The sequence below is a fragment of the Callionymus lyra genome, chromosome 15 (assembly GCF_982586985.1).
Source record: "Callionymus lyra chromosome 15, fCalLyr1.hap1.1, whole genome shotgun sequence".
Taxonomy (NCBI): domain Eukaryota; kingdom Metazoa; phylum Chordata; class Actinopteri; order Syngnathiformes; family Callionymidae; genus Callionymus; species Callionymus lyra.
This window is the reverse complement of record NC_141832.1, coordinates 11,934,499-11,958,363: the sequence shown is the minus strand read 5'-3', so window position 1 is coordinate 11,958,363 and position 23,865 is coordinate 11,934,499. Positions and strand designations below refer to the sequence as shown.

Sequence of the window (23,865 nt, the reverse complement as noted above, 5' to 3'; positions counted from 1 at the left end):
CAGAATCCTCACTTTTCGGTTCTTGGTTTTGTCGGAATAGCATTAATCAATCATCAAATTCTTCTTTTTATTATTTGCCAACATTTTAATTGAACAAAATATTGTATTTATTATTATTATTGGAGACATATTTTAATAATTAAAAAATATATAGAAATAAATCCTTGATTAAGATAATTACATTTTTTTTTTTACCAAAAGCACAGCAACAATGTTCCTCATGTTCCTTTCGATTACTTCAGCAGGAAATTGAAGCAGCAACAAACACATAATAAATAATTCCACGTTCATCCCAGGGTTGGAAAGAGGTTCTTCAAACTAGGGAGACGAATTTCAATGAATCTGTTTAAGGGAACAAATGTTGAATATTAATTGACTGACTTTGTCCTTTTTTTCACAGTAGTTTGCTTAATACACAGTACATTTGGTCTTTACCTCAACATTTTTAATAATTATTATTTATTTATTTGAATGAAAATCCCATATATTTGACAAAATGTTATTTTAATTATGTTACCTGTCACTATATTTCGCCACCAAAGCGGGTATTTGAGTTTTGAGCAGCAAAATACAAACAGATTGTTTTATTTTGATTATTGATATTTTGTCTCATAAAAATACTGTAACACCAACTACTATTATACTATATTAGCAAGTTTTTAAATACCATTAAGTACGTCTAGCGTGTTTTTCATCAGAACTGCACGGTAGCTAAAAGTGTGTGTACGTCTTACCAACATTTAACAGATACTACTCACTAATTTATACTTTATTTGGATTAATGGAATAATATGATATAATAGATATGTTATCTTTATCCTTTAAATCAGGGGTGGGCAATATCATTTCCTCAGGGGTCACACTACTTACTATGACTGTGGTGAGAGGACCAAAGGAAAAAAAAACTTTAAAGCTTTTAAAGCTAAAATAAAGCTAAATATGCCAATAATATATATAATTATAAAACATTGATTCAAAATAAATAAAACAACTTTTTTTTTCTAAATATGATCTCAATATTGACTAAAATTAGGAACAATAAATATTCACAAAAAGGTAAAAGAAAAAAAGGGTCAAAAGTTACAAAGAACATTAGAAAGTTATATTTAGTGGATAAACAAGAATATATAGAGAATACATTTGTAATATATCAGAAAAATTCTACATCTTTTACTCTGACCTCACAGGGGCTTCATAACTACAAACAAATGCATGCAATTTACCAATTCTTTAAATAGTCCTTATTGTTTATTAATACATTTATTAACAAAACGAGAAAAATTCTGATATTTTCTTTTCATTTAAAATATTTATTGTGCTGATGAAAAGAGTGAGAGATGGGTGGTTAGGGTTAGGGTTAGGGGTAGGGGTAGGGTCAGGGTTAGGGTCAGGGTCAGGGTTAGGGTTAGGGTTAGGGTTAGGGTTAGGTTAGGGTTAGAGTATTAAATAAAAGTGTTTTAATAAAGTATAAATGCAGTTCTTGTATTTTACTTATTGCTATAAAGTGTTGCCTGTTTAGTTTCCACCAGCAGAGGTAAACATTTTATTCGTATTTCTAATTAATAAGAAAGTTAAAAAAAAAACCATAACCTCCGGTCTATATAAATAAGTAAGTTAACATGTAAAAAAGTAGTTATTCAAGGGTTAGACAAACAGACCAACCAACATCAGTAAATAGGAAAATTGAGAATCATCACTCTTTGGGTTCTTGTTTTTGTCTGAATTGCATCATAAAGTGCAATAAAGTGCAGTCTTAGTCCAAGTCTAAGTCTAAGTCTAAGTCTAAGTCTAAGTCTAAGTCTCTAAGTCTAAGTCTAAGTCTAAGTCTAAGTCTCTAAGTCTAAGTCTCTAAGTCTAAGTCTCTAAGTCTATGTCTAAGTCTAAGTCTAAGTCTAAGTCTATTAAGCATTTAATAAGTAATGTTTATTTTTACTTTATTTTTTGACAAATTTAGCCCAGGGAGAACAACATACACAAAAAAGTGTTTGTTTCAAAAAGGCAGCTTTCAAACAGAAGCAGTAAATAAAGATTAAAATGATATTAAGGCAATTAAAACAAATTAAAAAGCTAGTTCAAAATGATTAATTAATCGCAATTGTAGCTCGCGTTTAAATTAATAACTATAATGTCCCTCAATATATTCCGACGTCCTGATTTGTTTTGCTGTCTTTCTCTCCACAGCTCGGGTGTCGCACTTCTGGAGTCTCCAGCCTTAGCTCGATGAATATAGATGTTCCCTGGAAGACAAGGCAGGGATCCAATCAGATGACTGTGAAGAGGAAAAAGAAAGAGCGTCTCGTTCTAATCTCAGGCCCCCGGTTTGAACCCTCAGGACCATGTGATTGTTTTAAATTAAAAGAGCCAGAGGCTTCCTGAGGACACGCTTCTTTATTGGTCCGGAGTCAAATCGCCCCGGTGAACTTTTGAAGCCATCATGCCGTCGAAGCTGCCGTAGATGATTCCTCCTCCGGAGAGACGGATGTTGGAGACCATCGGGTCTAATGATGTAGCCACCTCAGGTGTCATGTGGTCTTTCATGCAAGACGCCATGGACGCGCACACGGCCTCCATGATTTACGTGAACACCGTAGAACAAATGAACAAATCCCACGAGAACCGAACGGGCGAACTGTTGGACGACGACGACGGCCGGACTTACGCCATCGGCCTCTTCCTGTCCTGCCTGTACACCATCCTGCTCTTCCCCATCGGATTCATCGGCAACATCCTGATCCTGGTGGTGAACCTGAACCACCGGGAGAAGATGACCATCCCCGACCTCTACTTCGTCAACCTGGCCCTCGCCGACCTCATCCTGGTGGCCGACTCCCTCATCGAGGTGTTCAACCTCAACGAGAAGTACTACGACTACGCCGTGCTCTGCACCTTCATGGCCCTCTTCCTGCAGGTCAACATGTACAGCAGCATCTTCTTCCTCACCTGGATGAGCATCGACCGCTTCGTGGCCTTGGCCGGCTCCATGAGCTGCAGCCCGCTGAGGACCATGCGGTACGCCAAGTTGAGCTGCGGCCTCATCTGGATGGCGTCCATCCTCGCCACCCTGCTGCCCTTCGCCATCGTGCAGACCCAGCACCGGGGGGAGGTCCACTTCTGCTTCGCCAACGTGTCGGAGATCCAGTGGCTGGAGATCACCATCGGCTTCCTGGTGCCGTTCTCCGTGATCGGCCTCTGCTACTCGCTGATCGGGCGGATCCTGATGCGGGCCCAGAAGCATCGGGGTCTCTGGCCGCGGAGGCAGAAGGCCCTGCGTATGATCGTGGTGGTGGTCCTGGTGTTCTTCATCTGCTGGCTGCCGGAGAACGTCTTCATCAGCATCCAGCTGCTGCAGGACCCGTCGCAGCGGACGGTGACCACCCTGTGGCACGACTACCCGCTGGCGGGCCACGTCGTCAACCTGGCGGCGTTCTCCAACAGCTGCCTGAATCCCATCATCTACAGCTTTTTGGGGGAGACCTTCAGGGACAAGCTGAGGGTCTTCGTCAAGAGGAAGGCCAGCTGGTCGGTCGTCAACCGTTTCTGCCGTCACGGGCTCAACCCTTGCTTGCCGGTCCGAGGCGAAGTCTCGGAAGTGTGAGGTCGCGCGAGATCTCAAAAGATATGCTCTATTTTTATATTAAAACAATTTTAATTACCTTTGTAAATATATTTTTTTTAAATTGCAAAGTTATGATATGAATTATATTTTTAAGTGAAACACGTTGATATAAATGTTTGTATAATGAGAATTTTTTTCTTGTATTCAAATGTTACATCTTTTCCACTTTAAATGTTTTAAAAAAAGTCTCATAAATAATATTTGAAATGTTAATATTGACTTAAAAAACCTTTTATGGCCCATCTGCTGGTTTGACGTCGGCATTGTTTACGGACATACCTTCGGATAAAAGCAGTAAAAATAAATCATATAGTTTGTGTTTCACTCATTTTCAGGTTTATTTTATAAGTAAACTGGACAGAAAAAGTGTCTCGACGTGTCAAGGGTCACATATAATGTAACTTCGGAGAAAATACCCACATCCTTAGACAGTAATAATCAAAGGAATATACATTATATAGATTAAGTTGTATTGCTAGTAAAAAATCCCACACGGTTTGTATTCATCCTTTGAAAAAGATTTGTAAAACAAAATATATCACTCCATTTTATTCGTATACTTTAAATAGTATATAAGAAATAAGAAATGAAATGTCATCATTATGATAGGATAGCTATAGGAAAGTAAAAACAGCTAAAACAAGTTTTTAAAAAAAAAAAAAGGATTCAAAAAGTGTGAGCTAGCGCTAATTAGCAAGTACAAGCTACAAGCTAACTCATTAGCATCAAAGTTAGCTTCTTCTCAGACCAAATAGGCAAAATAGAAGACAATAAAGACAATATTTAAAGTAATAGCAAGTGAACCATTACAAAAAATACTTTTAAATGTATGTTTTATATCTGTATTTATTTATTTACCTCCCGATAGCAGGTTTTGTTTTATCCCATTCCTGAATTGGCATAGAGCTTAAAAATGTTTGCACATATTTCACAAACCATTTAAAGAAATGATAAATAATGGGACGAGGAAGGGAGGATTAGTAAATGTTGGTGTTGTTCCATCTGGATCCTGTAGTTTGTGCTGCCCACGGCTTTTAGTTCTGTATCCCCACTGCCACCTGCTCTACCATTAAGATAATTTAAATTTTAATTCACTATTAACAACCCCAGTTAAATTTAATTTAAAATAGAAAAAACATAATTATTTAATAAAAAAAAAATGATCCAATGAAATTACATTATAGTTAAAATACAATCTGCGTGAGTTTGTTTCTAATTATTATACACGTTTGTTAAATGGGTATCGAAAAATGGTGCGTCATTCTCTTCATTCAATTCGTAAAAGATAATATTTAGGGATTTTAATAAGGTCCGGCAAATTATCTTTCACACGCTGTATAAATTATTTATGATTCCACTGTGTTTTATTTTTTAATTCCTTCCATCCATCTTTTTTCCCCCCCAAAATATTTCCGCTCTCCATGACTCTTTAAAGTTTAAATAACCGTGTTAATTACATTGTAAATCTCACATTACTACTCCACATTTAACTTTTTGTGTGATGGGATGGAGATGAAGGGAAATAGATCGACTTACTCCTTAAATAATAAAACACATTGTCGAAAAATCGTAATTAAATGTCATATTGATATCGATTTACAAGGAGTTGAAGAATCACTGCATCGTCAGCCTTTTTCTTAGGTGCCTGCCCAGTGTTTTTATTTAAGGCCGCCAGAGATAATGTGTGTCCAAACCACAAACTGTTATTCCAGCTGTAACGACCCCGTAGCATGGGAAAAGAGCGTGGAGGATTATTTGAACTATTATGTAAACCAGTTTTGCAGGGAAAAATGTTCCACTATATGCACAGCCTCATAATACCGTGTACCTTTCGCAGTCGGCGTGTGAAGTCGACTGTTTCTAAATGCTTTTCAAAGGCTATTAAGGAAGGATTTTTTTTTAGTTCTTTGCATTGATCCCCAATGCAGTTAATGTCACATGTGAGAAAAATCCTTTTATTTAGTGCGACATTCACCGTATAAACAAAGGCAGACACCAACAAATATTTAGACGCGATGAGAAAAAGCCAAACTGAGAATGCAGCTGAGACCACTGGGTGAGGTGAAAGGTTTCGAGGCCAATAACGTCACAGGAGACAGAAAGCCGGGAACTTTTCCCTCATGGTTTAATTTAAATGTTTATTTTAATAATGCTGCATTAAATACCCAGACTTGTGTTTGTTGTTCAATGGTTGCATCTCTTGGTAAAATTTTCCAAAACACAAACAATTCATTAAATCTTGGTATGTTAGATATATATCTGTTTTTCTCTCGTTTCGTGAGTGAGAAAATACAAAATCTTGTTTCTGTCCATATAATGTAATATAACGACTAATTAATAATTGCTATTCATGGTTATAATATTCTAAAAATAGACAACAAAAAATCCTTGCGTAAGGTTAGCTGCTGGGGTGGCATTTCCAAGTAATTATCAGAAGGTAGTGGGAAGTTCATCATGCATAATAAACCAGGCAGAGGACTGAAGATGTGAGACTCTACCGTTTGAATAATGAATTTGAAGTGTAATTGCATTTGTGAATTGAAATCCCGAACAAGAAAACAATGTTTTATGGACCAGTTTTTTAAGAAGACGAGCCAGAGGTTGGTGTTTTTAGGTTGTGAGGATATAAACAGCATTTTTAGTTGTTTTTTTTAATCATTGAAAAAAAAACAAGGAGACAGAATTATAACTAAAAGTGGATCTTGAAGAATAGACTACATGTAAGAAGCAGTTTTAAAGTGTTGTGAGGTAAGTTCGTGAGTTTCCTGAAACATATTTTCTTATCCACTTTCTGTAGACGCTATATATTAAAAGATATCAAATATATCAGAGTCAGAAAAAGTTAATTGCCAGTTGTGTAAAACCAATTTTTTTTTCTGTCAACATTACAAATTTAAAATAAAATAAGTCACTCATTATTGAAGTTGCCATTTATAATATAAATATAATTGTTACTCACAGACAGAACTTGTTTTTTAATCATAGGTACAAAAAAATATTATGAATTCAATGTAAAATTAGAAGTTTATCAATTCGTTTTTTTAAAGCAGATCATTCAAATGAGTTGATATTTATGAACTTTATATGAATTTATGTATTGCAATATTTTCAAAATATTTGTTCAACTATTTTCAGGACTGTAGCGATACAATTTTCTTACGATACCCTTATGAGTCGACTGTATCCTCTTGACCTCAGTAATCACCGCCGCGGTGGTTGATACGATGACTGCTAGCGGCCAGAATTACACACACACACACACACACACACACACACACACACATAAATGAAGGCTGTGAATAGTTGAATAGAAATTGGAAATAATTCAATCAAATTATTTTATTTTAGACTATAAATATATTAAAACGTTAAATATACAAGAACTATGATGAAAAATAATAAAACATGATTTCAAAGCCAAAACAAATCGTAATAGAATGGTGGGAAAAGAAATGTAAGGTAAGGTAAAGTAAAACTTTATTGATCCGCTCTAGTAGAAGAACTCACATTTCTCCGATCCTTAAAACTCTTCACTGGCTTCCAGTTTCTTTCAGAATCAACTTTAAAATTCTGGTTCTTACTTTCAGATCTATTCATGGTCAGACTCCTCCTTACATCAGTGATCTGATCCAGCCTTACACCCCAGCTCGGGCTCTGAGGTCTGTGGATCAGAATCTACTGATGGTTCCTGAACACGGTTCAGGACCAGAGGAGAGAAATCCTTCCAGACTGTTGCTCCTAAGCTTTGGAACGATCTTCCTCTCTCTTTGCGCTTGATGATCTACTGACTCCTTTAAGAAACATCTTAAGACCTTTTTATTTGTTCAGGCTTTTCCTTGATTTTCTGGAACTCCTGTTGTGTTATCAGTTTTATCTTGATCTTTAAAGTATATACTTTATTGAATATTGTTTTGATTGTTTAAGTGCTTTGGGACCCTGGTCTGGAAAAGCGCTATATAAATAAATATTACTTACTTACTTACTTACTTACTTACACACACACACACACACACACACACACACACAAATAAATGAAGGATGTGAATATTTGAACATAAATTGAAAATAATTCAATCAAATTATTTTATTTTAGACTTTAACTATATTAAAACGTAAAACATACAAGAACTGTGATAAAAAAATAAAAATAAAACATGATTTCAAAGCCAAAACAAATCGTAATAGAATGGTGGGAAAAGAAATGTATCGACCTATATCAGTTTATCTATTTTTTCTACACCTCTACTAAGAACTAATAAAGTAAGTAAGTAAGTCATTTTTATTTATATAGCGCTTTTCCAGACCAGGGTCACAAAGCGCTTAAACAATCAAAACGATACTCAATAAAGTATATACTTTAAAGATCAAGATTAAACTGATACCAGCTTGAACAAATAAAAACGTCTTAAAATAATAAAATAAAGGAATGCTCTTTTTTCTTTTAAGTAATTTCTTTGTGTCTTTATTTCAAAAAGGGAATTCATATTTTACAGGATAATCATGTTCTAAAATAGAATATATAATCCTTTGTACTCCAGAGTTCTTGAGGGAACATTAAAGACGTGTCGCCTCGCTTTGAGATGTGCACAAAGGAAAACAAGTGTCAGTCTTCAACAGACCCTCAACTCGCGAGGAAGGGAAAAGTTTGAAGCGATCGAGACATTTTGGTTTTCAAGCGAGGAGGAGGAGGAGGAGGAGGAGTGGTCACGTGTCCTTGCGCGTCACTCCCTCGTAGCGCACGGACAGCACTCAAGCGAGCTACATCCCGGCGCATGCGCACTCCATTGTTTTGACTGAAAATGCCGTCGGTTTCGAAAACGGCGGCCAATGCGTCTCCTCAAACCGAGAAACCAACACACTACACGTAAGTAAAAGCTTCCGCGAACACACGCCGTCGCCGTTCGCCGCCCGAACGCCTCCGTGCAGCCGCGGGTCGGTGCGTTTGTTTTTTTTTTAGCATTGTTTACGTTTCAACTCCTGGTGTTGCGCGTTTAAAAAAAACAAAAAAAAAAACATGGAGCTTTTTTTTTTTCCTGGCTTTTGTGACTCACATCTTCATCATCTCGGACGGACAGACGCGACGAGTTTGCAACGGCTCCGTGCGCCTGTTGAATGGTTGCCATTCGCACGCCTTGTCGTCAACTTGTTGTGCTAAAATGATTAGCCCGGAACTGGCTAACCCAGCTTGTAAATAGCACGGCCTTATTTTTTTTATTTTTTTTATGTTCCCTCTCGCTACGCGCTTTTATAGACGTACGCTTAAGGAATTTCCACGAGCGCTGCGCCCGATTGGTCGCGTAGTTTGTTTTGTGAATCCCGGCCGCTTACGTTGGTGACCCAAAAATAATGGAACGTTCCTTTTTTTTTTTTTTAGTAGCAGATCGTTTCGTATCGTTAAAGACTGTTAAAAAAATAAATGTGATTCTAAAACTAAGGGTTTAACTAGCATCGCATTGCCTTGAATGCAAATTTTGAAAAGTATCACTACATAGTTTTTTGGGTAACATTTATTTGTTTACTTTTTTAAAAAATGTTTAAATGACTCCTTTTAAGAAACATCTTTTGTCGTTTTTATTTGTTCAGGTTTTTCCTTTATTTTCTGGAACTCCTGTTGTGTTATCAGTTTTATCTTGATCTTTAAAGTATATACTTTATTGAGTATCGTTTTGATTGTTTAAGCGCTTTGTGACCCTGGTCTGGAAAAGCGCTATATAAATAAAAATGACTTACTTACTTATAACACTAGTCAGTCAAACTCAGTAAGATCCATTAGATGGATAGATATAATTATATTGATTCCTTGAGAAAATTCCTTTAGGAAATAAGAATTTAACCCAATTTTCTTTCCAGAAAATGATGACAATTATGATACCATAGTCCTTTGTGCTTGATGGATCTACTGACTTCTTTAAGAAACATCTTAAGACGTTTTTATTTGTTCAGGCTTTTCCTTGATTTTCTGGACCTCCTGTTGTGTTATCAGTTTTATCTTGATCTTTAAAGTATATACTTTATTGAATATTGTTTTTGATTGTTTAAGCGCTTTGTGACCCTGGTCTGGAAAAGCACTATATAAATAAAAATGACTAACTTACTTTAATTACTTAAATTCAATGAGGTTTCTTAATCAAACCAACATTTTTCTTCATGACTTTTGAAAACGTTTGACATTTTTCAAAATCATCTTTGCTTCGACAATTGATGTATTTTTATATTTCTCAATTTTTGGTTGATTGTCCAGTCTTTAAATCCTTTTTTTTTTAAAGCCTTGAATTTAACCCGCCTTAAGTTAGTAAGTAAGTAATTTTTATTTATAAAGCGCTTTTCCAGACCACGGTCACAAAGCGCTTAAACAATCAAAACAATATTCAATAAAGTATATACTTTAAAGATCAAGATAAAACTGATAACACAATAGGATTTCCGGAAAATCAAGGAAAAGCCTGAACAAATAGAAACGTCTTAAGATGTTTCTTGAAGGAGTCAGTAGATCATCAAACACAGAGGAAGATCGTTCCAAAGCTTAGGAGCAACATCCTGGAAGGATTTCTCTCCTCTGGTCCTAGGAACCTTACAAAAAAAAAAACGTTTTTTGTGCCAAGTCAAAACTTGCAATTTTTTGTTTTTGTTCCAGATACTTGAAGGAGTTCAGGACAGAGCAGTGCCCGTTGTTTCTCCAGCATAAGTGCACACAGCATCGACCGTTTACCTGCTTTCATTGGCACTTTCTCAACCAACGGAGAAGGAGACCCATCAGAAGGAGAGACGGAACTTTTAACTACAGTCCCGACGTTTATTGCACCAAATACGACGAGACGACAGGCATTTGTCCTGATGGAGACGAGTAAGAGGATTCTTTTTATTCTGATGTTGCGAGTCTATGAAGCTTTGATGTTTTTAGACTGGTGTTTACAGCAGCTTTTAAGTTCAAAGAAAGTGTACCATTCATTAAAACAAAGGCCACATGGCTTGGCTTTTAAATGTAAAACAAAAAAGAAGTTATCCCTTTGTCAATTTGCCCACAAACCTAAGTTATTCTTTCTGTAAATGAGCCGCAGTAATATTAAGCACAAGATGCCATGAAAAAATATGTTCAGATCTTATTTATAAAGTGAAAATAAGGAATTTACTAATAAAAAGAATAAAAATGTTTGTCTAGTAAAGCATTATTATGTTTAAAACTCTTAAGAATAAGCAACTATCAATTTTCTTTACCCTAGAAATCTCTCTCTCTATATATAGAATATATAAAAGCATTTAAAAAAAAATCACTCTTCATATATTGTAACTAATGTTTATTAATAAAAAAAATGTTATCACAGTACATAAGCTTTAAATAAATTAGGTTATATTTATATATAATACACTTTCTGTGAAGTAGTTCAACTGGAGAGATGATAATTTACAAAATAAAAAAAGGGTAAATTAGTTTTTTAATTGTTATTTACACAACGATCACGAGAAAAGGAAAACGAGGAGTTCGACGTTGTTGTCCTGGTTTGATTCACAACCACTTGGTATGCGATTTTAAAAATTCTTCCTCTGAATATTTATCCATCATTCCTTTTCCCTTAATGGAGCTCTACAGGCAACATGGTCCAATGAAACATGGAACAATGTCCTCCAATCGCAGCTATTTTTGTATGACCTTACTTGTTGCTATGGCAACTGTTGCTGCTCAGGAAGGGAAGAATCGGTTTATTAAATAGGCTTGTATGTAGTACTATTCTCCAGGCACCAGGCATATTTACCTTGTGTATTTCGACCAATAACATTATTTATGTTAATTATACGTTGTAATTAAATTAATTTTAAAGGTTTTATTTTGATCACAAACAAGTCATTTAGTTTGCTTTGTAAAAAATGTGTTTTTTTAAAAGTGTTTATTTTTGTTTAATGATGATATTTTTTTTTTTTTTTTTTTTTCTTCTAGCTGTCCTTATTTGCACCGCACCACTGGTGACACAGAGCGCAAGTACCATCTACGCTATTACAAGACGGGCACTTGTATCCATGAAACGGATGCCAGGGGGCATTGTGTGAAGAATGGCCTCCACTGTGCTTTTGCTCACGGTCCGCATGATCTCCGACCTCCAGTCTATGATATCAGGTGACCCACAACACAGATGATGTTTTCTTTGACACGGCCTACTCACTTTTTGCTTGCGTCATCATAACATCTACAATAAGACACATTTGTGTTATTAACGGAGTTCTTATCTGAATCTTAATTCAACATTCAAGTGTTAAAAAAGTATGTCTTTTATGGTAATTTATCAGGAAAGTTAGGCAACACCACCCTTTATGTTAACTCCTTTTTTCCCCTTTGTGTCTATGATCTTCTTTGCTCTGGCATTAGCTTTACTTTATAGTCAAAGGTAACTATAGCAACTGAATGCAAGAAGCCCACTGTTCTGTCAATTACAAAATGATTGTAAATATTAAATCTGTCAAATCCCGCATATGAGAAGGTAAATGTATTTATACAAAACATGATTCATTAATAATCAATGTCGTTACAATACAAGCAATGATAATATAAAATATACGTTCAATTGTTTGTGTTAATCCTGTAAAGAATGTGATGATAATGGCAACACGATCTCCATAGAAAAATATTAATTATTATATTTGTTTGTAGCCTATGATTCCCATTGGTCATCTGTTAATTAAGATGCACTAGAAACTAACAGCCGTTTCTAGTTTGTTATCCCTGCTAATTTTGATTCAATCTTATCAATCTTTATCTGTTTTTTTTGTGACGACTGCTTCTTTAAGCAAGTGAGTTTTTGAGACCATTTCTACGTTGTTTGCAGAGAGATACAAGCACAAGAAGCTCTTCAGAATGGACAGTTGGGTTCAGGGGAAGGTATTCCAGATCTACAACCCGGTGTACTAGCCAGTCAAGCAATGATTGAAAAGACGCTCACAGAAGACCCTCGGTGGCAAGGTGAGGGTCCACCCCAGTTCTACCGTCGCTAGGGGTGTGACCAAAATAGAGATGCGCCAATATATTGCTATGTTATTGTTCATTTTCTTATAGTATTTTTCTATATTTTACATTTGTGGGCTATAAATCATATTTTTTATTCATCATACTTTTTTTATGGTTTATATTTCAGTAAAGTGTGTATTTAATACAATCATTCGATTTTCTTTTTTGTTAATTTTGGTGATGCATCTCAAAGAACAATTAAACGCCTTGGCAATGACTGAGTACAAGAGGATGCAGTTGACTCGAGCAACTTTTAAATACATCGACACATTTTTACAACTTTAATTTCACCCAAAAGGGACTGCAACAATCACAAGATGTCACTAGAATTGTTCAGGAAATTATGCAACTGTTTTTCGAAATTTAGTTTATTGTATCATGAGCTTTATGACACTTTATGTGTGTCCAGTCAGTGAGTGGAGCAGTGGATGTAACTCCCAACACCATTGCCAGCTGTAATATGTTCATATTATTATTTTGTAATGTACTTTAGCTGTATTTTCTTTATTTTATTCACCTTTCCATGTCTTTGTTTTTTTAAATAAGTTACAAGTGACTCAGTAAATTTGTTTTTTCATCACAGTCATGTCACCAGATGCACTGTCCTGTCAAAAGTGTGGGTGCTTTGTTTTAAGCTCATGTCCACTTGCCTTGGCAATGACTGAGTACAAGAGGATGCAGTTGACTCGAGCAACTTTTAAATACATCGACAAATTTTTACAACTTTAATTTCACCCAAAAGGGACTGCAACAATCACAAGATGTCACTAGAATTGTTCAGGAAATTATAAAACTGTTTTTTTTTATGTTATAAAGTGTCATAAAGCTCATGATACAATACAATATAGTGAGATAACACTATCGTTATAGCCTTGTGTTTTTCCTGCAGTAAATGTGTTTTACTGTTTTCACAGATACCAACTTTGTTTTAGCCAATTATAAGACCGATCAGTGTACGAAGCCCCCGAGACTATGCAGACAGGGCTACGCTTGTCCACACTACCACAACAGTCGAGACCGGAGGAGAAATCCAAGAAAGTTCAAGTACAGGTGAATTGATGCTTTTAAAGGGTTTGCTGATGTATCCTTAAGATTCCTAATGAACCTCTCTTGATATTTCAGGTCAACACCTTGTCCTAATGTCAAACACGGAGACGAGTGGGGCGAGCCGTCAAAGTGCGACAGCGGGGATAGTTGCCAGTATTGTCACTCAAGAACTGAACAGCAGTTTCATCCGGAGGTGAGCAAATTATTATTTGGTGTGAAGAGTGACGATTAAGACGTATTTCAGGGACAAAGTCAACATTATTTTTCAAATTATTATTTGGTGTGAAGAGTGACGTTTAAGACATATTTCAGGGACAAAGTCAACATTATTTTTCAAATTATTATTTGGTGTTAAGAGTGACGTTTAAGACGTATTTCAGGGACAAAGTCAACGTTATTTTTCAAATTATTATTTGGTGTGAAGAGTGACGTTTAAGACATATTTCAGGGACAAAGTCAACATTATTTTTCAAATTATTATTTGGTGTGAAGAGTGACGTTTAAGACATATTTCAGGGACAAAGTCAACATTATTTTTCAAATTATTATTTGGTGTGAAGAGTGACGTTTAAGACATATTTCAGGGACAAAGTCAACATTATTTTTAGCATCCACTTGAAATTAATTTGTTGAACTTCGTTTTATTTTTATGTAATTTGCTGATTAACCAGAACATCAGCATTTTGGCGGATATGACATATTTTTAAGACTTTAAACAAACAGTTCATGGGTTTTTTTGCAAGAATAGAAAACGTCACTAAAAATAAACTTTGTTTTGTATTTGTAAATGTTAAATCTTTCTCTAATCTCTAAAAAACATTTAGTATCCGTATCGTTAATGAATCTAAGAAATAAATGAGGAGGTAAGCCTTAGTCCATGCAGTGAAAAAAAACCGGAGAAAATATGATGGAAGATGTGCAAAACGTTTTACTTTATTAACCATTTGAGCATTAACAAAAAGTTAGCCAGTGCTAGAAGACAAGAAATCCTTATTCAGACACTTTATATCTCTATCTTCAGTGGTATATTCTTCAAAACAAAATCAATATTTGCAAAAGGTTGATCATGTTTGCTCTGTAGCAGAATAATTTTGTAATTTGCTCCGTCTGTTTTATTAGTTTAGTATTATTCTGGTATAGTATAACATTATTACTTCCAGTGTATCAGTATTATTCCAAGTAACTAATAAAGTAATGTATATCTAGCTATTATTTTGTGGCTAGTTGTGGTGGATTTGAGTAGCTTTGGTCGGTGAATTCAGTTTCAGAAAGGGGAATTAAAGCAGAAATGATCATACAAAATCTGAAATGGCTTTTTTTGGTTTGGTTTCTACTGTCTATTTAAAGTTACGGTGCCATGATGATGTCCCATACCTGTACTTATCCCTTTAAAATGGTGGAGCGCTGAAGTTGTTAACGTGCCTTTCTCGCCAAGTGTAGTCAGAAGATTTTAAATAACGTTTATTGTTTGTTTATCTCTTCCTTAGATATACAAGTCCACCAAATGCAATGATATGAGGCAAACTGGATACTGTCCTAGAGGCCCTTTCTGTGCGTTTGCACATGTAGAAAGTAAGTAACACAGTTCTTATGATTTTAACCGTTACATTTAGTCTAATTTGCAATCCGTTAAATCTCCATTTATGCAATTGAATCAGAAATAAAAAAAATGGAATGTTGGATGTTGCTCTTCCATGTGCTGCTGCAGGATCATTACATTCGTTCTTCTGTGTTTCAGGAATTCCCTCGAATGAAGAGACCATGAGCTCCATTTTATCAGCGATACAGTCAAGTTCACAGGCCCATCTTTGCTCGCAACAGTTTTCCGAGTGTCCAGTCAGCGAGTGGAGCAGTGGATGTAACTCCAACACCATTGCCAGCTGTAGCAATGGCCAAGTAAGAAGTGTATGCTGGTTTTAATACTCCTTTTTTTTAAGATCTCTCTCTGAGTCTTATCTATTAATATGTTCATATAATCATTTTGTTATGTACTTTAGCTGTATTTTCTTTATTTTATTCACCTTTCCATGTCTTTGTTTTTTTTAAATAAGTTACAAGTGACTCAGTAAATGTGTTTTTTCATCCCAGTCATGTCACCAGATGCACTGTCCTGTCAAAAGTGTGGGTGCTTTGTTTTAAGCTCATGTCCACTTGTCGTTCTCAGGTTTCATGTTGTAATAGTGCCACTGTAACGCCGAGCTCAGGAAGCGACAGTTTGATATCCCCAGTGGGATCCAGCAGCAGACACAGGTCCTATACTAGCGGTAGTTTATGTTCAGAGTCAGCCGCGTCCAGTGTCTCGTCTCTGCTGAATAACTACCCCAGAGCTCCGGGGTTTGAACGCGAAGACCAGGTACACGGATTGCTCTTCGTAGTCGTAGCGGGAACAGAAACCAACACAACAATCTCTGATTGATCACACATCTGTTCTCATGTCAATGTCATCTTCAGTCATTCATATTTATTTTCATTTATTCATTTTATATCCATTTGCTTTAGCCTTTAATTAAAGTGTGTATTTGGATCTGGTCAGAATGAAACCTTGATGATCAGCATATATGAAAACTTAAAAAATCTTTAAGAGCAGATAAGAATGTATTTAAAACGTGCAAAGTAGAATATTTGGGTGGTCAGTGACCTTGTTTTGAATTTGTCCTTTAACACGTCCTCGCTTTGTTGCCTTTAGATCAAGAACAAGGGACACATGGATCACAAGTTCATGGACCATGAAAAGCAGGTTAGTACACACAGACAAGTAACTATTAGTTTTAATCTCTTGAATAAATAGTGGTGTAAGAAAATATCATTATATATCAAGCCATATCTCTCAATGTTTCTCCTCACGACATTCATTTTATGATTTCAAATCACTTTCTATAGACTGCGTATGAATATATGATTTGATTTTTTTTTTTTGGTGCTATTCATGGTGCTTTTGTGTTGCAATTAGACTCCCGACCACTAGGTGGCGGATATCCATATAACCTGCTTCTAAAAAAAAGTGATAAAACCCTGCGATATCCTGGAAACAATGAGATGATACAGTCGACTCTGGCAGCCTTTAAAGATGGTGTTTGGAAATATATTGTCATACAGTATCGCAGTCTGTTGCCCCTGTATCGTGATACGTATCGTGATACGTATCGTGATACGTATCGTTATGCGTATCGTGATACGTATCGTATCGTATCACCAGTTTCTTGCCTATACACGCCACTCGTTTTAAAGTGAGCCAAATACTCAGGAGAAAAAAGAAAATAGTTATACATGGAAGGATATCAGTGCCACCAGAATATTGAAAGGTTGAGTTTAACATCTAAAAAGTTGTTTTGGCTATTTTTTGAACAATTCAAATCTAATTTATACAGTTACGTTTGTTTTTATTTAATAATTTGATTCAATAATGTGTGTATTGATGGATTCTGTTTTTTATAGTTTAAAATTCCAAAATGCTTTTTCTAAATTAAATATTTTCTTATTCATATAAGATTTAAATTTAAATTCAATCTGATGTTGTGGTGTTTGATTGCAGACTTACTTATGTATTATTAGTTCAACATTTTTATATTGAATTTAAAAGGATAAAAATCAAATATATTGAATTAAAATGTTTTTTTATTGGACTGTTAAAAAAAAAAAAAAAAAGTATTGTTATTGTTTTTTACACATAAGCTTTGAATATAGAAATGATTGAATTCAATTATTAAAAAAAATAATGTCATTGCTTTAAAAGAAATTTGGATAGAAGTTTTAAACATAACATAATGTTTTGCACGTTAAATTCAATCATTCAAATTCTGATGGCACTGATATACTTCCATAGTTCTGGGATTTTATGACGTTGAAAAAAAGAAACGTGTTAATATGAAAGAGAGAAATGAGAAAAAGAAAAGTGTGGGACTTGATAAATATTAGAGGCGCTGCGGGGTGAACGTTTTAAAGAATCAAGCTCTCTCTCCCAGTCGAATATGTTACATAATGTAAACACTAAAATGCAAATGTAATCCTCTTTTCAGGCACAAAATACTGTATTCTCCGCGGTCAACCCTCTGGCCTCCAGCTTTACGTCCAGTATAACGTCCAGTTTAGCGTCCAGTATCGGCTCAGAGAGCTCGTCACCCACCACCTTATCCACCATGAATGCAAAAGCCACTCCTTTCTACCCGGGGAGCAACACAGTGGAGTCGGTCATCGGTAAGAGACGCAACACTTCATTTTAGTGGAACCGTTTCCTTCATGATCGTTTCCCTTTAGGGTCGGCACTGGATCTCAACTTTAGCGATATCAACGTCGCGTCTCTCGAGAAGGACTTGGAGGAGCAGGAAGCCAATCTGGGGTTAACCAGTAAGATCAGACATTTCTTCACCGTAATACGTTTGGTGTTTTGACTCTTAATGTGGCGGCAGGTCAAAGGATGCTCGGCGGGTCGGCTCCGGTAAACATCCCCGGGTCGCTGGCTCGATCGTCGTCTTTCAATTCGTCCTCCTCGCTCTCCACCTCCCCGCTGAGCTCCTTCTCCCAGTCGCTGTCTCAGTCGCTGCTGTCCGCGGCCAACATGCAGCACAATCAGCCCTCCAACATGATGGCCAAGCAGGAGCACGGCCTCCTGGGAACTCCCACGTCCTCCTCCCAAAACTCTCTGGGTATGTTCATAACATCCGACGGTAAATACCCCCCCCGGGGAGTTTGTAATCCTTTAATTAGGCAGCAACAGGGACACATTATTTAAAAAAGAGTCATTATAAGACCATGAACGTGACGGGAAAACATTATTTAAGATGACGGAATACAGTCTACAAATGAATGCTTATTCCTTATTAAATTGTGCAAGTGATATTATGTATTAATATATACAACTGAAATACCATTGTATAAATAACCTTCAATTATTTATCTGTATTGATCAAAATAACTCATGTTTCATTAGTTTGATCCGGAGGGTTCGATCTGCTCGCTGGTTTTCAATTCAACAAGTTACATTTCAACATGTGTCACGTTATTTACAATTGTTTCAATTTAATGAATCAACTTTAACTATTAACTGTACGACATAAACTATGGAAGTATATCAGTGCCATCAGAATATTGACAAACCTGGTGGAAATAATGTAAGCGTTGAATTATTCTCTTTAAATCATTTAATTAATTTCTGTACTGAAAGGTTGAAGTTGTTTTTAATAAATTCAATAATTTCTTTATTGAAAATTTTAATTTTTATTACGTTTTTTTTATTATTACATTTTTAAAAATAACCCCTTTCATAATGAACACGTTTTTCTACACAAAATTACAAAGTTAAAAATGATTTTTTTTCATTATTCTTTTATTCATTTTAAAAGTATTGGTATAAAAGTGCCAACATTAAAAACATTGCATTTTTGAAATTCATATTTTTATTATAGTGTGTTAATATTTAACTGTGTAAAAAACAAAACACATTTTGCTATTGAAAAATGGAAAGATTATTAAATGCTTAACATTTCAATAAAAAAAAAGGTTTCAAATTCAACATTCTGATGGCACTGATATACTTTCATAGTAAACCATTTTATACTTCAGTATACGAGGTTGAACATGTGACCTGTCCATCATATCTGTTTGACTCTGAATAACCTGTTTGTCCTGACTCTCCTCAGGCTTGAACGGAGGGGCCAGCAGCATCTGGGACTTTGTCAGCGGCAACTTTTCCCCGAGTCCCTCCCCAGTGTTCAGCAGCCTGACCTCCTCCAGCAGCACGGCTGACGTCGCTCGGCTTTTTAGGGAACTAGACGAGGCCAAGAGAAAGATTAAACAGTGGGAGGAGGCGTGGCACCAGGTCAAGCAAGTAAGAAGGGAACTTCTTTCATTCTCTTCTTCAGTCTGTAATCACACGGACGTTGATGGTGGAATATCTTTCAATGGCTGGTTCGATTTTTTTCATTTCAAGTCATAATAATATCTTATTATTAGTTATAGGCTAAGGAACATAATACCAGAAACTGACCCAACTATAGCCTTTGTCCAAATTTGTAAATTAATTGGTATGCTGTATTTGGCAAAGACGCATTTACTCATGTTTTGTAAACAAATGTTAATTCAGATAAATCGGCAATGGTGGCACGGAGACTTTAGGATGTTGCAGTTACATAGCTCCAACACTAGGGGAAGCCAGAAACGCTGGTTAAATACAGCTACAGACAGATCAGTGTGTCAAGAGCCACATTATATACCGGGGGCCACAAAGCCAAAAGAAGGAAGGGACTAATGAAAGGCAGATTAATATGATGGAAAAACATAACTATAAAGTTATATATAAATGCAAAAGATGAAGTATATATTATGCCCTATTATTATTATAATGAAAATCTAAATAAGTTGTCATTTTAAAGATACATTTCATTTAGAATTGTGATATAAAACACTTTAATTTATAAAAAATACTCCCCTAAAAAATTAAAAAACAAAGAAGGAAAAAAAATATCTCCATACAAATATATTTTAAGGAGAGATAATCAAATAGTTGCCCATCAGAAGCATTAATGCATGATCTGTGCGCTCATGATGGCCACATCAATACAGGAAGAGGGCCGCACGTGGCCCCCCAGCCAGACTTTGTCTGGTATATAGTAGATAGTAGAAATCCTTCCAGGCTGTTGCTTCTAAGCTTTGGAACAATCTTCCTCTTTCTTTGCGCTTGATGGATCTACTGACTCCTTTAAGAAACATCTTAAGACGTTTTTATTTGTTCAGGCTTTTTCTTAATTATCTGGAACTCCTGTTGTGTTATCAGTTTTATCTTGATCTTTAAAGTATATACTTTATTGAATATTGTTTTGATTGTTTAAGCACTTTGTGACCCTGGTCTGGAAAAGCGCTATACAAATAAAAATGACTTACTTACTTACGGCAGGTTAAATTCAAGGCTTTAAAAAAAAAATGTATTTAAAGACTGGACAATCAACCAAAAATTGAGAAATGCAAAGATGATTTTGAAAAGCCATGAAGAAAAATGTTGGTTTGATTAAGAATCCTCATTGAATTTAAGTAATTAAGTAAGTAATACATTTTTATTTGTATAGCGCTTTTCCAGAGCAGGGTCACAAAGCGCTTAAACAATCAAAACAATATTCAATAAAGTATATACTTTAAAGATCAAGATAAAAACTGATAACACAACAGGAGTTCCAGAAAATCAAGGAAAAGCCTGAACCAATAAAAACGTCTTAAGATGTTTCTTAAAGGAGTCAGTAGATCCATCAAACACAAAGAGAGAGGAAGATCGTTCATTCTTTAGTTTTTATCCCGATGAACCAGGAGTGAAAAGAACAGAAGCAATTGAAAAACTGAAGCCGCTTGTTTGGTCATTGTTTTTGAACAGTTTCCACACCCCTTGGTTTCTCCTCAGGCCTGCGAATCCTGCCAGAAAGACGCTCTGGAGGCGAAGGAACAGGCGAAGGTGGCGGAGGCGGAGCGGCAGCACGCCGAACAGAAATGGGAGGAAACGGAGCGCCGGCTGAAGGATCTTCAAGGGGACTTTGACGCGCTTTGTCGCGCAGCAGGAACTCCTCTCCTCCGTGGCTACGGGGAGCTGGACCACCTCCCGCTGTCCAAGCTTCACTCTATTCAAAGTCAGCTGCGTAGTGACCTAGACCTTATAGACGGGGTAAGAAAGTCTAGATCACACTCGGCATTTCATTTCTAGCAGTTTTTTTTTTTTTTTTAATTTCTCAAGACTTATCGAATTCATACTCGCGTTTGTTGTCAAGCATGCTCTTTTAACAAGTTCGTATCCTTTAGGTTGAAGCTGATCCTTTCTCCCCCAGACTAGGTTATTTATCAGCTTCAGTCAAAGAAAATTGTGTAGTTTGCCAAAAGTGTGATCGTTGCGTTGTTCTGCAGCCTTGCCAACATGATGTTCTGCGTGAGAAGTGTGCACCTAGTCCAAGCGAACGTCCCTTTTTTTGTCGGACTAAACTATCAACTTCTTCTTTTGGTACTATTCAAAGAGAAAGAAAAATGACCACAGATTTGACATCAGATGATTCTGAACCTCGATATGAACGTGTGACTGACTGAAGCACTATGATATAGATGTAGTTTTACTCAATTGATGGGTCGTCTTTATCAAACCCGTTCAACAAATATGACATACTGAGCACATTTCTGAACATTTAACACGTCGATGGTTGACCTTAAAATGCTTATACTTAAAGCTTTTATGCACTTATTTATAGAACGTACCAGACAAATGCTGTGTCTGCGCTTAAAATCCTCTTTCATTCACACTGCGTAGAACAATTGTCTTATTAATCTCTTAACATCACAACAGTCAATTTAAAGTGCATTTAAAGGCAAATATTCCACAGCTCTTTGTGCTGTTTGGTCTTAACCTGAAGGATTTACTCGTCATTTTCAAGGAATTTAAAAGCGTATATTTAAAGGGGAGACACCAACATTTGACATGATGTCGAATAACTATTGCAAAAACGAAAACCCTGAGCCAAAACATTTTGAGAGATCCAAGTTTTATAAAAACAAGAGGAAAAATCTTTGTTGTAGAAACTTTTGTATCAGTGGCGGCGTTTACATCGACGGCAAAGTTGCGAGTTCTATACTTCGGATGCGGCCAACGGAAGCTTCGTAAAGCTCGGCAGTAAAAAGTGAAACTTTAACTAAAACTCAATTAAGCGTCATCCACGCTGTACTAATAATGTTTCAATCGAAGCACTTTTTGACACAGGATTATTAAAGATTTCTTTTCCTGCTTTAAGCTGCTTTTGTAGCTCTTTCTTTAGTGTCCTTTTTTTACATTTATACTGTTCTTTCTTTTTTCCCAATATAAGCTAAAGCTTTTGTGTGTACTGTGAAACCTCAAATTGAATAAGATGTTAAGTCATGGCATGTTTCTACATATTAAGATTTATTAGACATGGGAGGGGGGGAAAAAAAGTATTTAATAGTTTCTACTTTCATATTTAGATTTATAAAGTATTTCAATCATGTACGTGCAAATGTATGGTGCATTTCTAGGCATAACCAGCATCAGTTAGGCACATGTTTAAGGCTGTTATTCAATCACTTAAGAGTTTTTTTGTAGACATTTCCTGAGGTTAGAAAAGCATGTGGTGAATTTAAGAACCTAAAATGGTGAGTTTTTCTTCTTTTTTTTTGGGTAATCTTGTCTAGAAACATATCGGCCTCTAACTCTAAAGTGCCTTAGTTGATAAAGGTCATATATATGATGGTTTTGAAGGGGGCGGGGCGGGGGGGGGGAAGAGCTGTCCAAACTCGTGCACAGGTTTATATAATATAAAAATTCTCAGCTGTGTGATAAATGTATGTATATAGAATTAAAAAGCAGCAAAGTGTGTTTAGCAGAATCAGGCGAATGTTTGTGCCTGCGTCCCACTCATTCCTCGGCCGTGGTGCTCTCTCAGTGCAGCTTCTGTCTTTAAACATTTGATTTGAAACGTATGCAAGATATCGGACACGTGCATTTGTATAGCAATTTCATAAATGTTATTTTGTTTTTGTTTTAAGTAACATTTAACTGTAAAGTTGCAGTAAATGAAGAATTCTCTACATGGTTTAGGTTCAATTAAAAACAAACAAAAAATCAAAATAAAGACCTTCTACTGTGTTCAAAAAGTCTTGCTTCAGATACAGCTAGAGAAACTTGTACGGCGAGTTTTTTGCTTCTAATATAAAAAAAACAGGGCGTTGTTTACATTCGTACCAGAGGGATAGTTGGAATATCGGCTTCACATGTCATAACATAAAAGAGTCTTCTGGTTGTTGCATGTGGTGCGATTTATTATAACCAGCTACGAAAATAAGAGAAAAAAAAAAAAAAATTGTGACACTGCCAGAATATTTGTATGGATTTATTTCTAGTGTAGTAACAAGGCTTATTCAAATTGTGGGAGCTTGTTGCTGCTATCGGACAAAAGGTGTTTATGTACTTTAGTAGTTTCTAGGTGTTTGAATGTTGTCAGATATTCCGGAAGCATTTTCAATGTATTCATGTGTGTGGTTTCTCCTAGAAAGATGTCAAGAAAATAACTTTTTTCTTTTCTTTTTTTTTTCCATTCATTAGCAACAGTGGCTCATTTCACGGTCCTTTGGTCGGTCCTGTCAGATAAAAAAAAACTCAGTCGTCACTGATGTTTTTATACGATAAACCAAAGTGGTGTTTTCAAAATAAGTATTCAAATTGATGCAGAGGCAG

The 23,865-nt window shown here is 35.9% G+C and overlaps 2 protein-coding genes across 2 annotated transcripts; both read left to right on the top strand.

The window, feature by feature from the left end:
- Positions 1 to 2,455: 2,455 nt before the first annotated feature.
- On the top strand, positions 2,456 to 3,595 carry gper1 (G protein-coupled estrogen receptor 1). The gene has a single exon (XM_087809296.1). It carries the CDS (start codon positions 2,456 to 2,458, stop codon positions 3,593 to 3,595), a length of 1,140 nt encoding a protein of 379 aa, XP_087665422.1.
- Positions 3,596 to 8,247: 4,652 nt separating this feature from the next.
- unkl (unk like zinc finger) lies at positions 8,248 to 23,537 on the top strand. Its single transcript, XM_087809758.1, is given in 17 exon segments — positions 8,248 to 8,480; positions 10,251 to 10,460; positions 11,550 to 11,726; positions 12,433 to 12,566; positions 13,526 to 13,661; positions 13,734 to 13,851; positions 15,146 to 15,230; positions 15,397 to 15,554; positions 15,823 to 16,011; positions 16,345 to 16,395; positions 17,675 to 17,852; positions 17,913 to 18,002; positions 18,065 to 18,301; positions 19,295 to 19,482; positions 21,043 to 21,300; positions 21,466 to 21,492; positions 21,495 to 23,537. Coding segments are annotated over 17 exon segments (2,520 nt in total). The 5' UTR covers positions 8,248 to 8,415; the 3' UTR covers positions 21,714 to 23,537.
- Positions 23,538 to 23,865: the final 328 nt, after the last annotated feature.

Bases quoted from the DNA above. Each gene is read 5' to 3' on its own strand.
- gper1 (XM_087809296.1), top strand. From the start codon at position 2,456: ATGATTCCTCCTCCGGAGAGACGGATGTTGGAGACCATCGGGTCTAAT.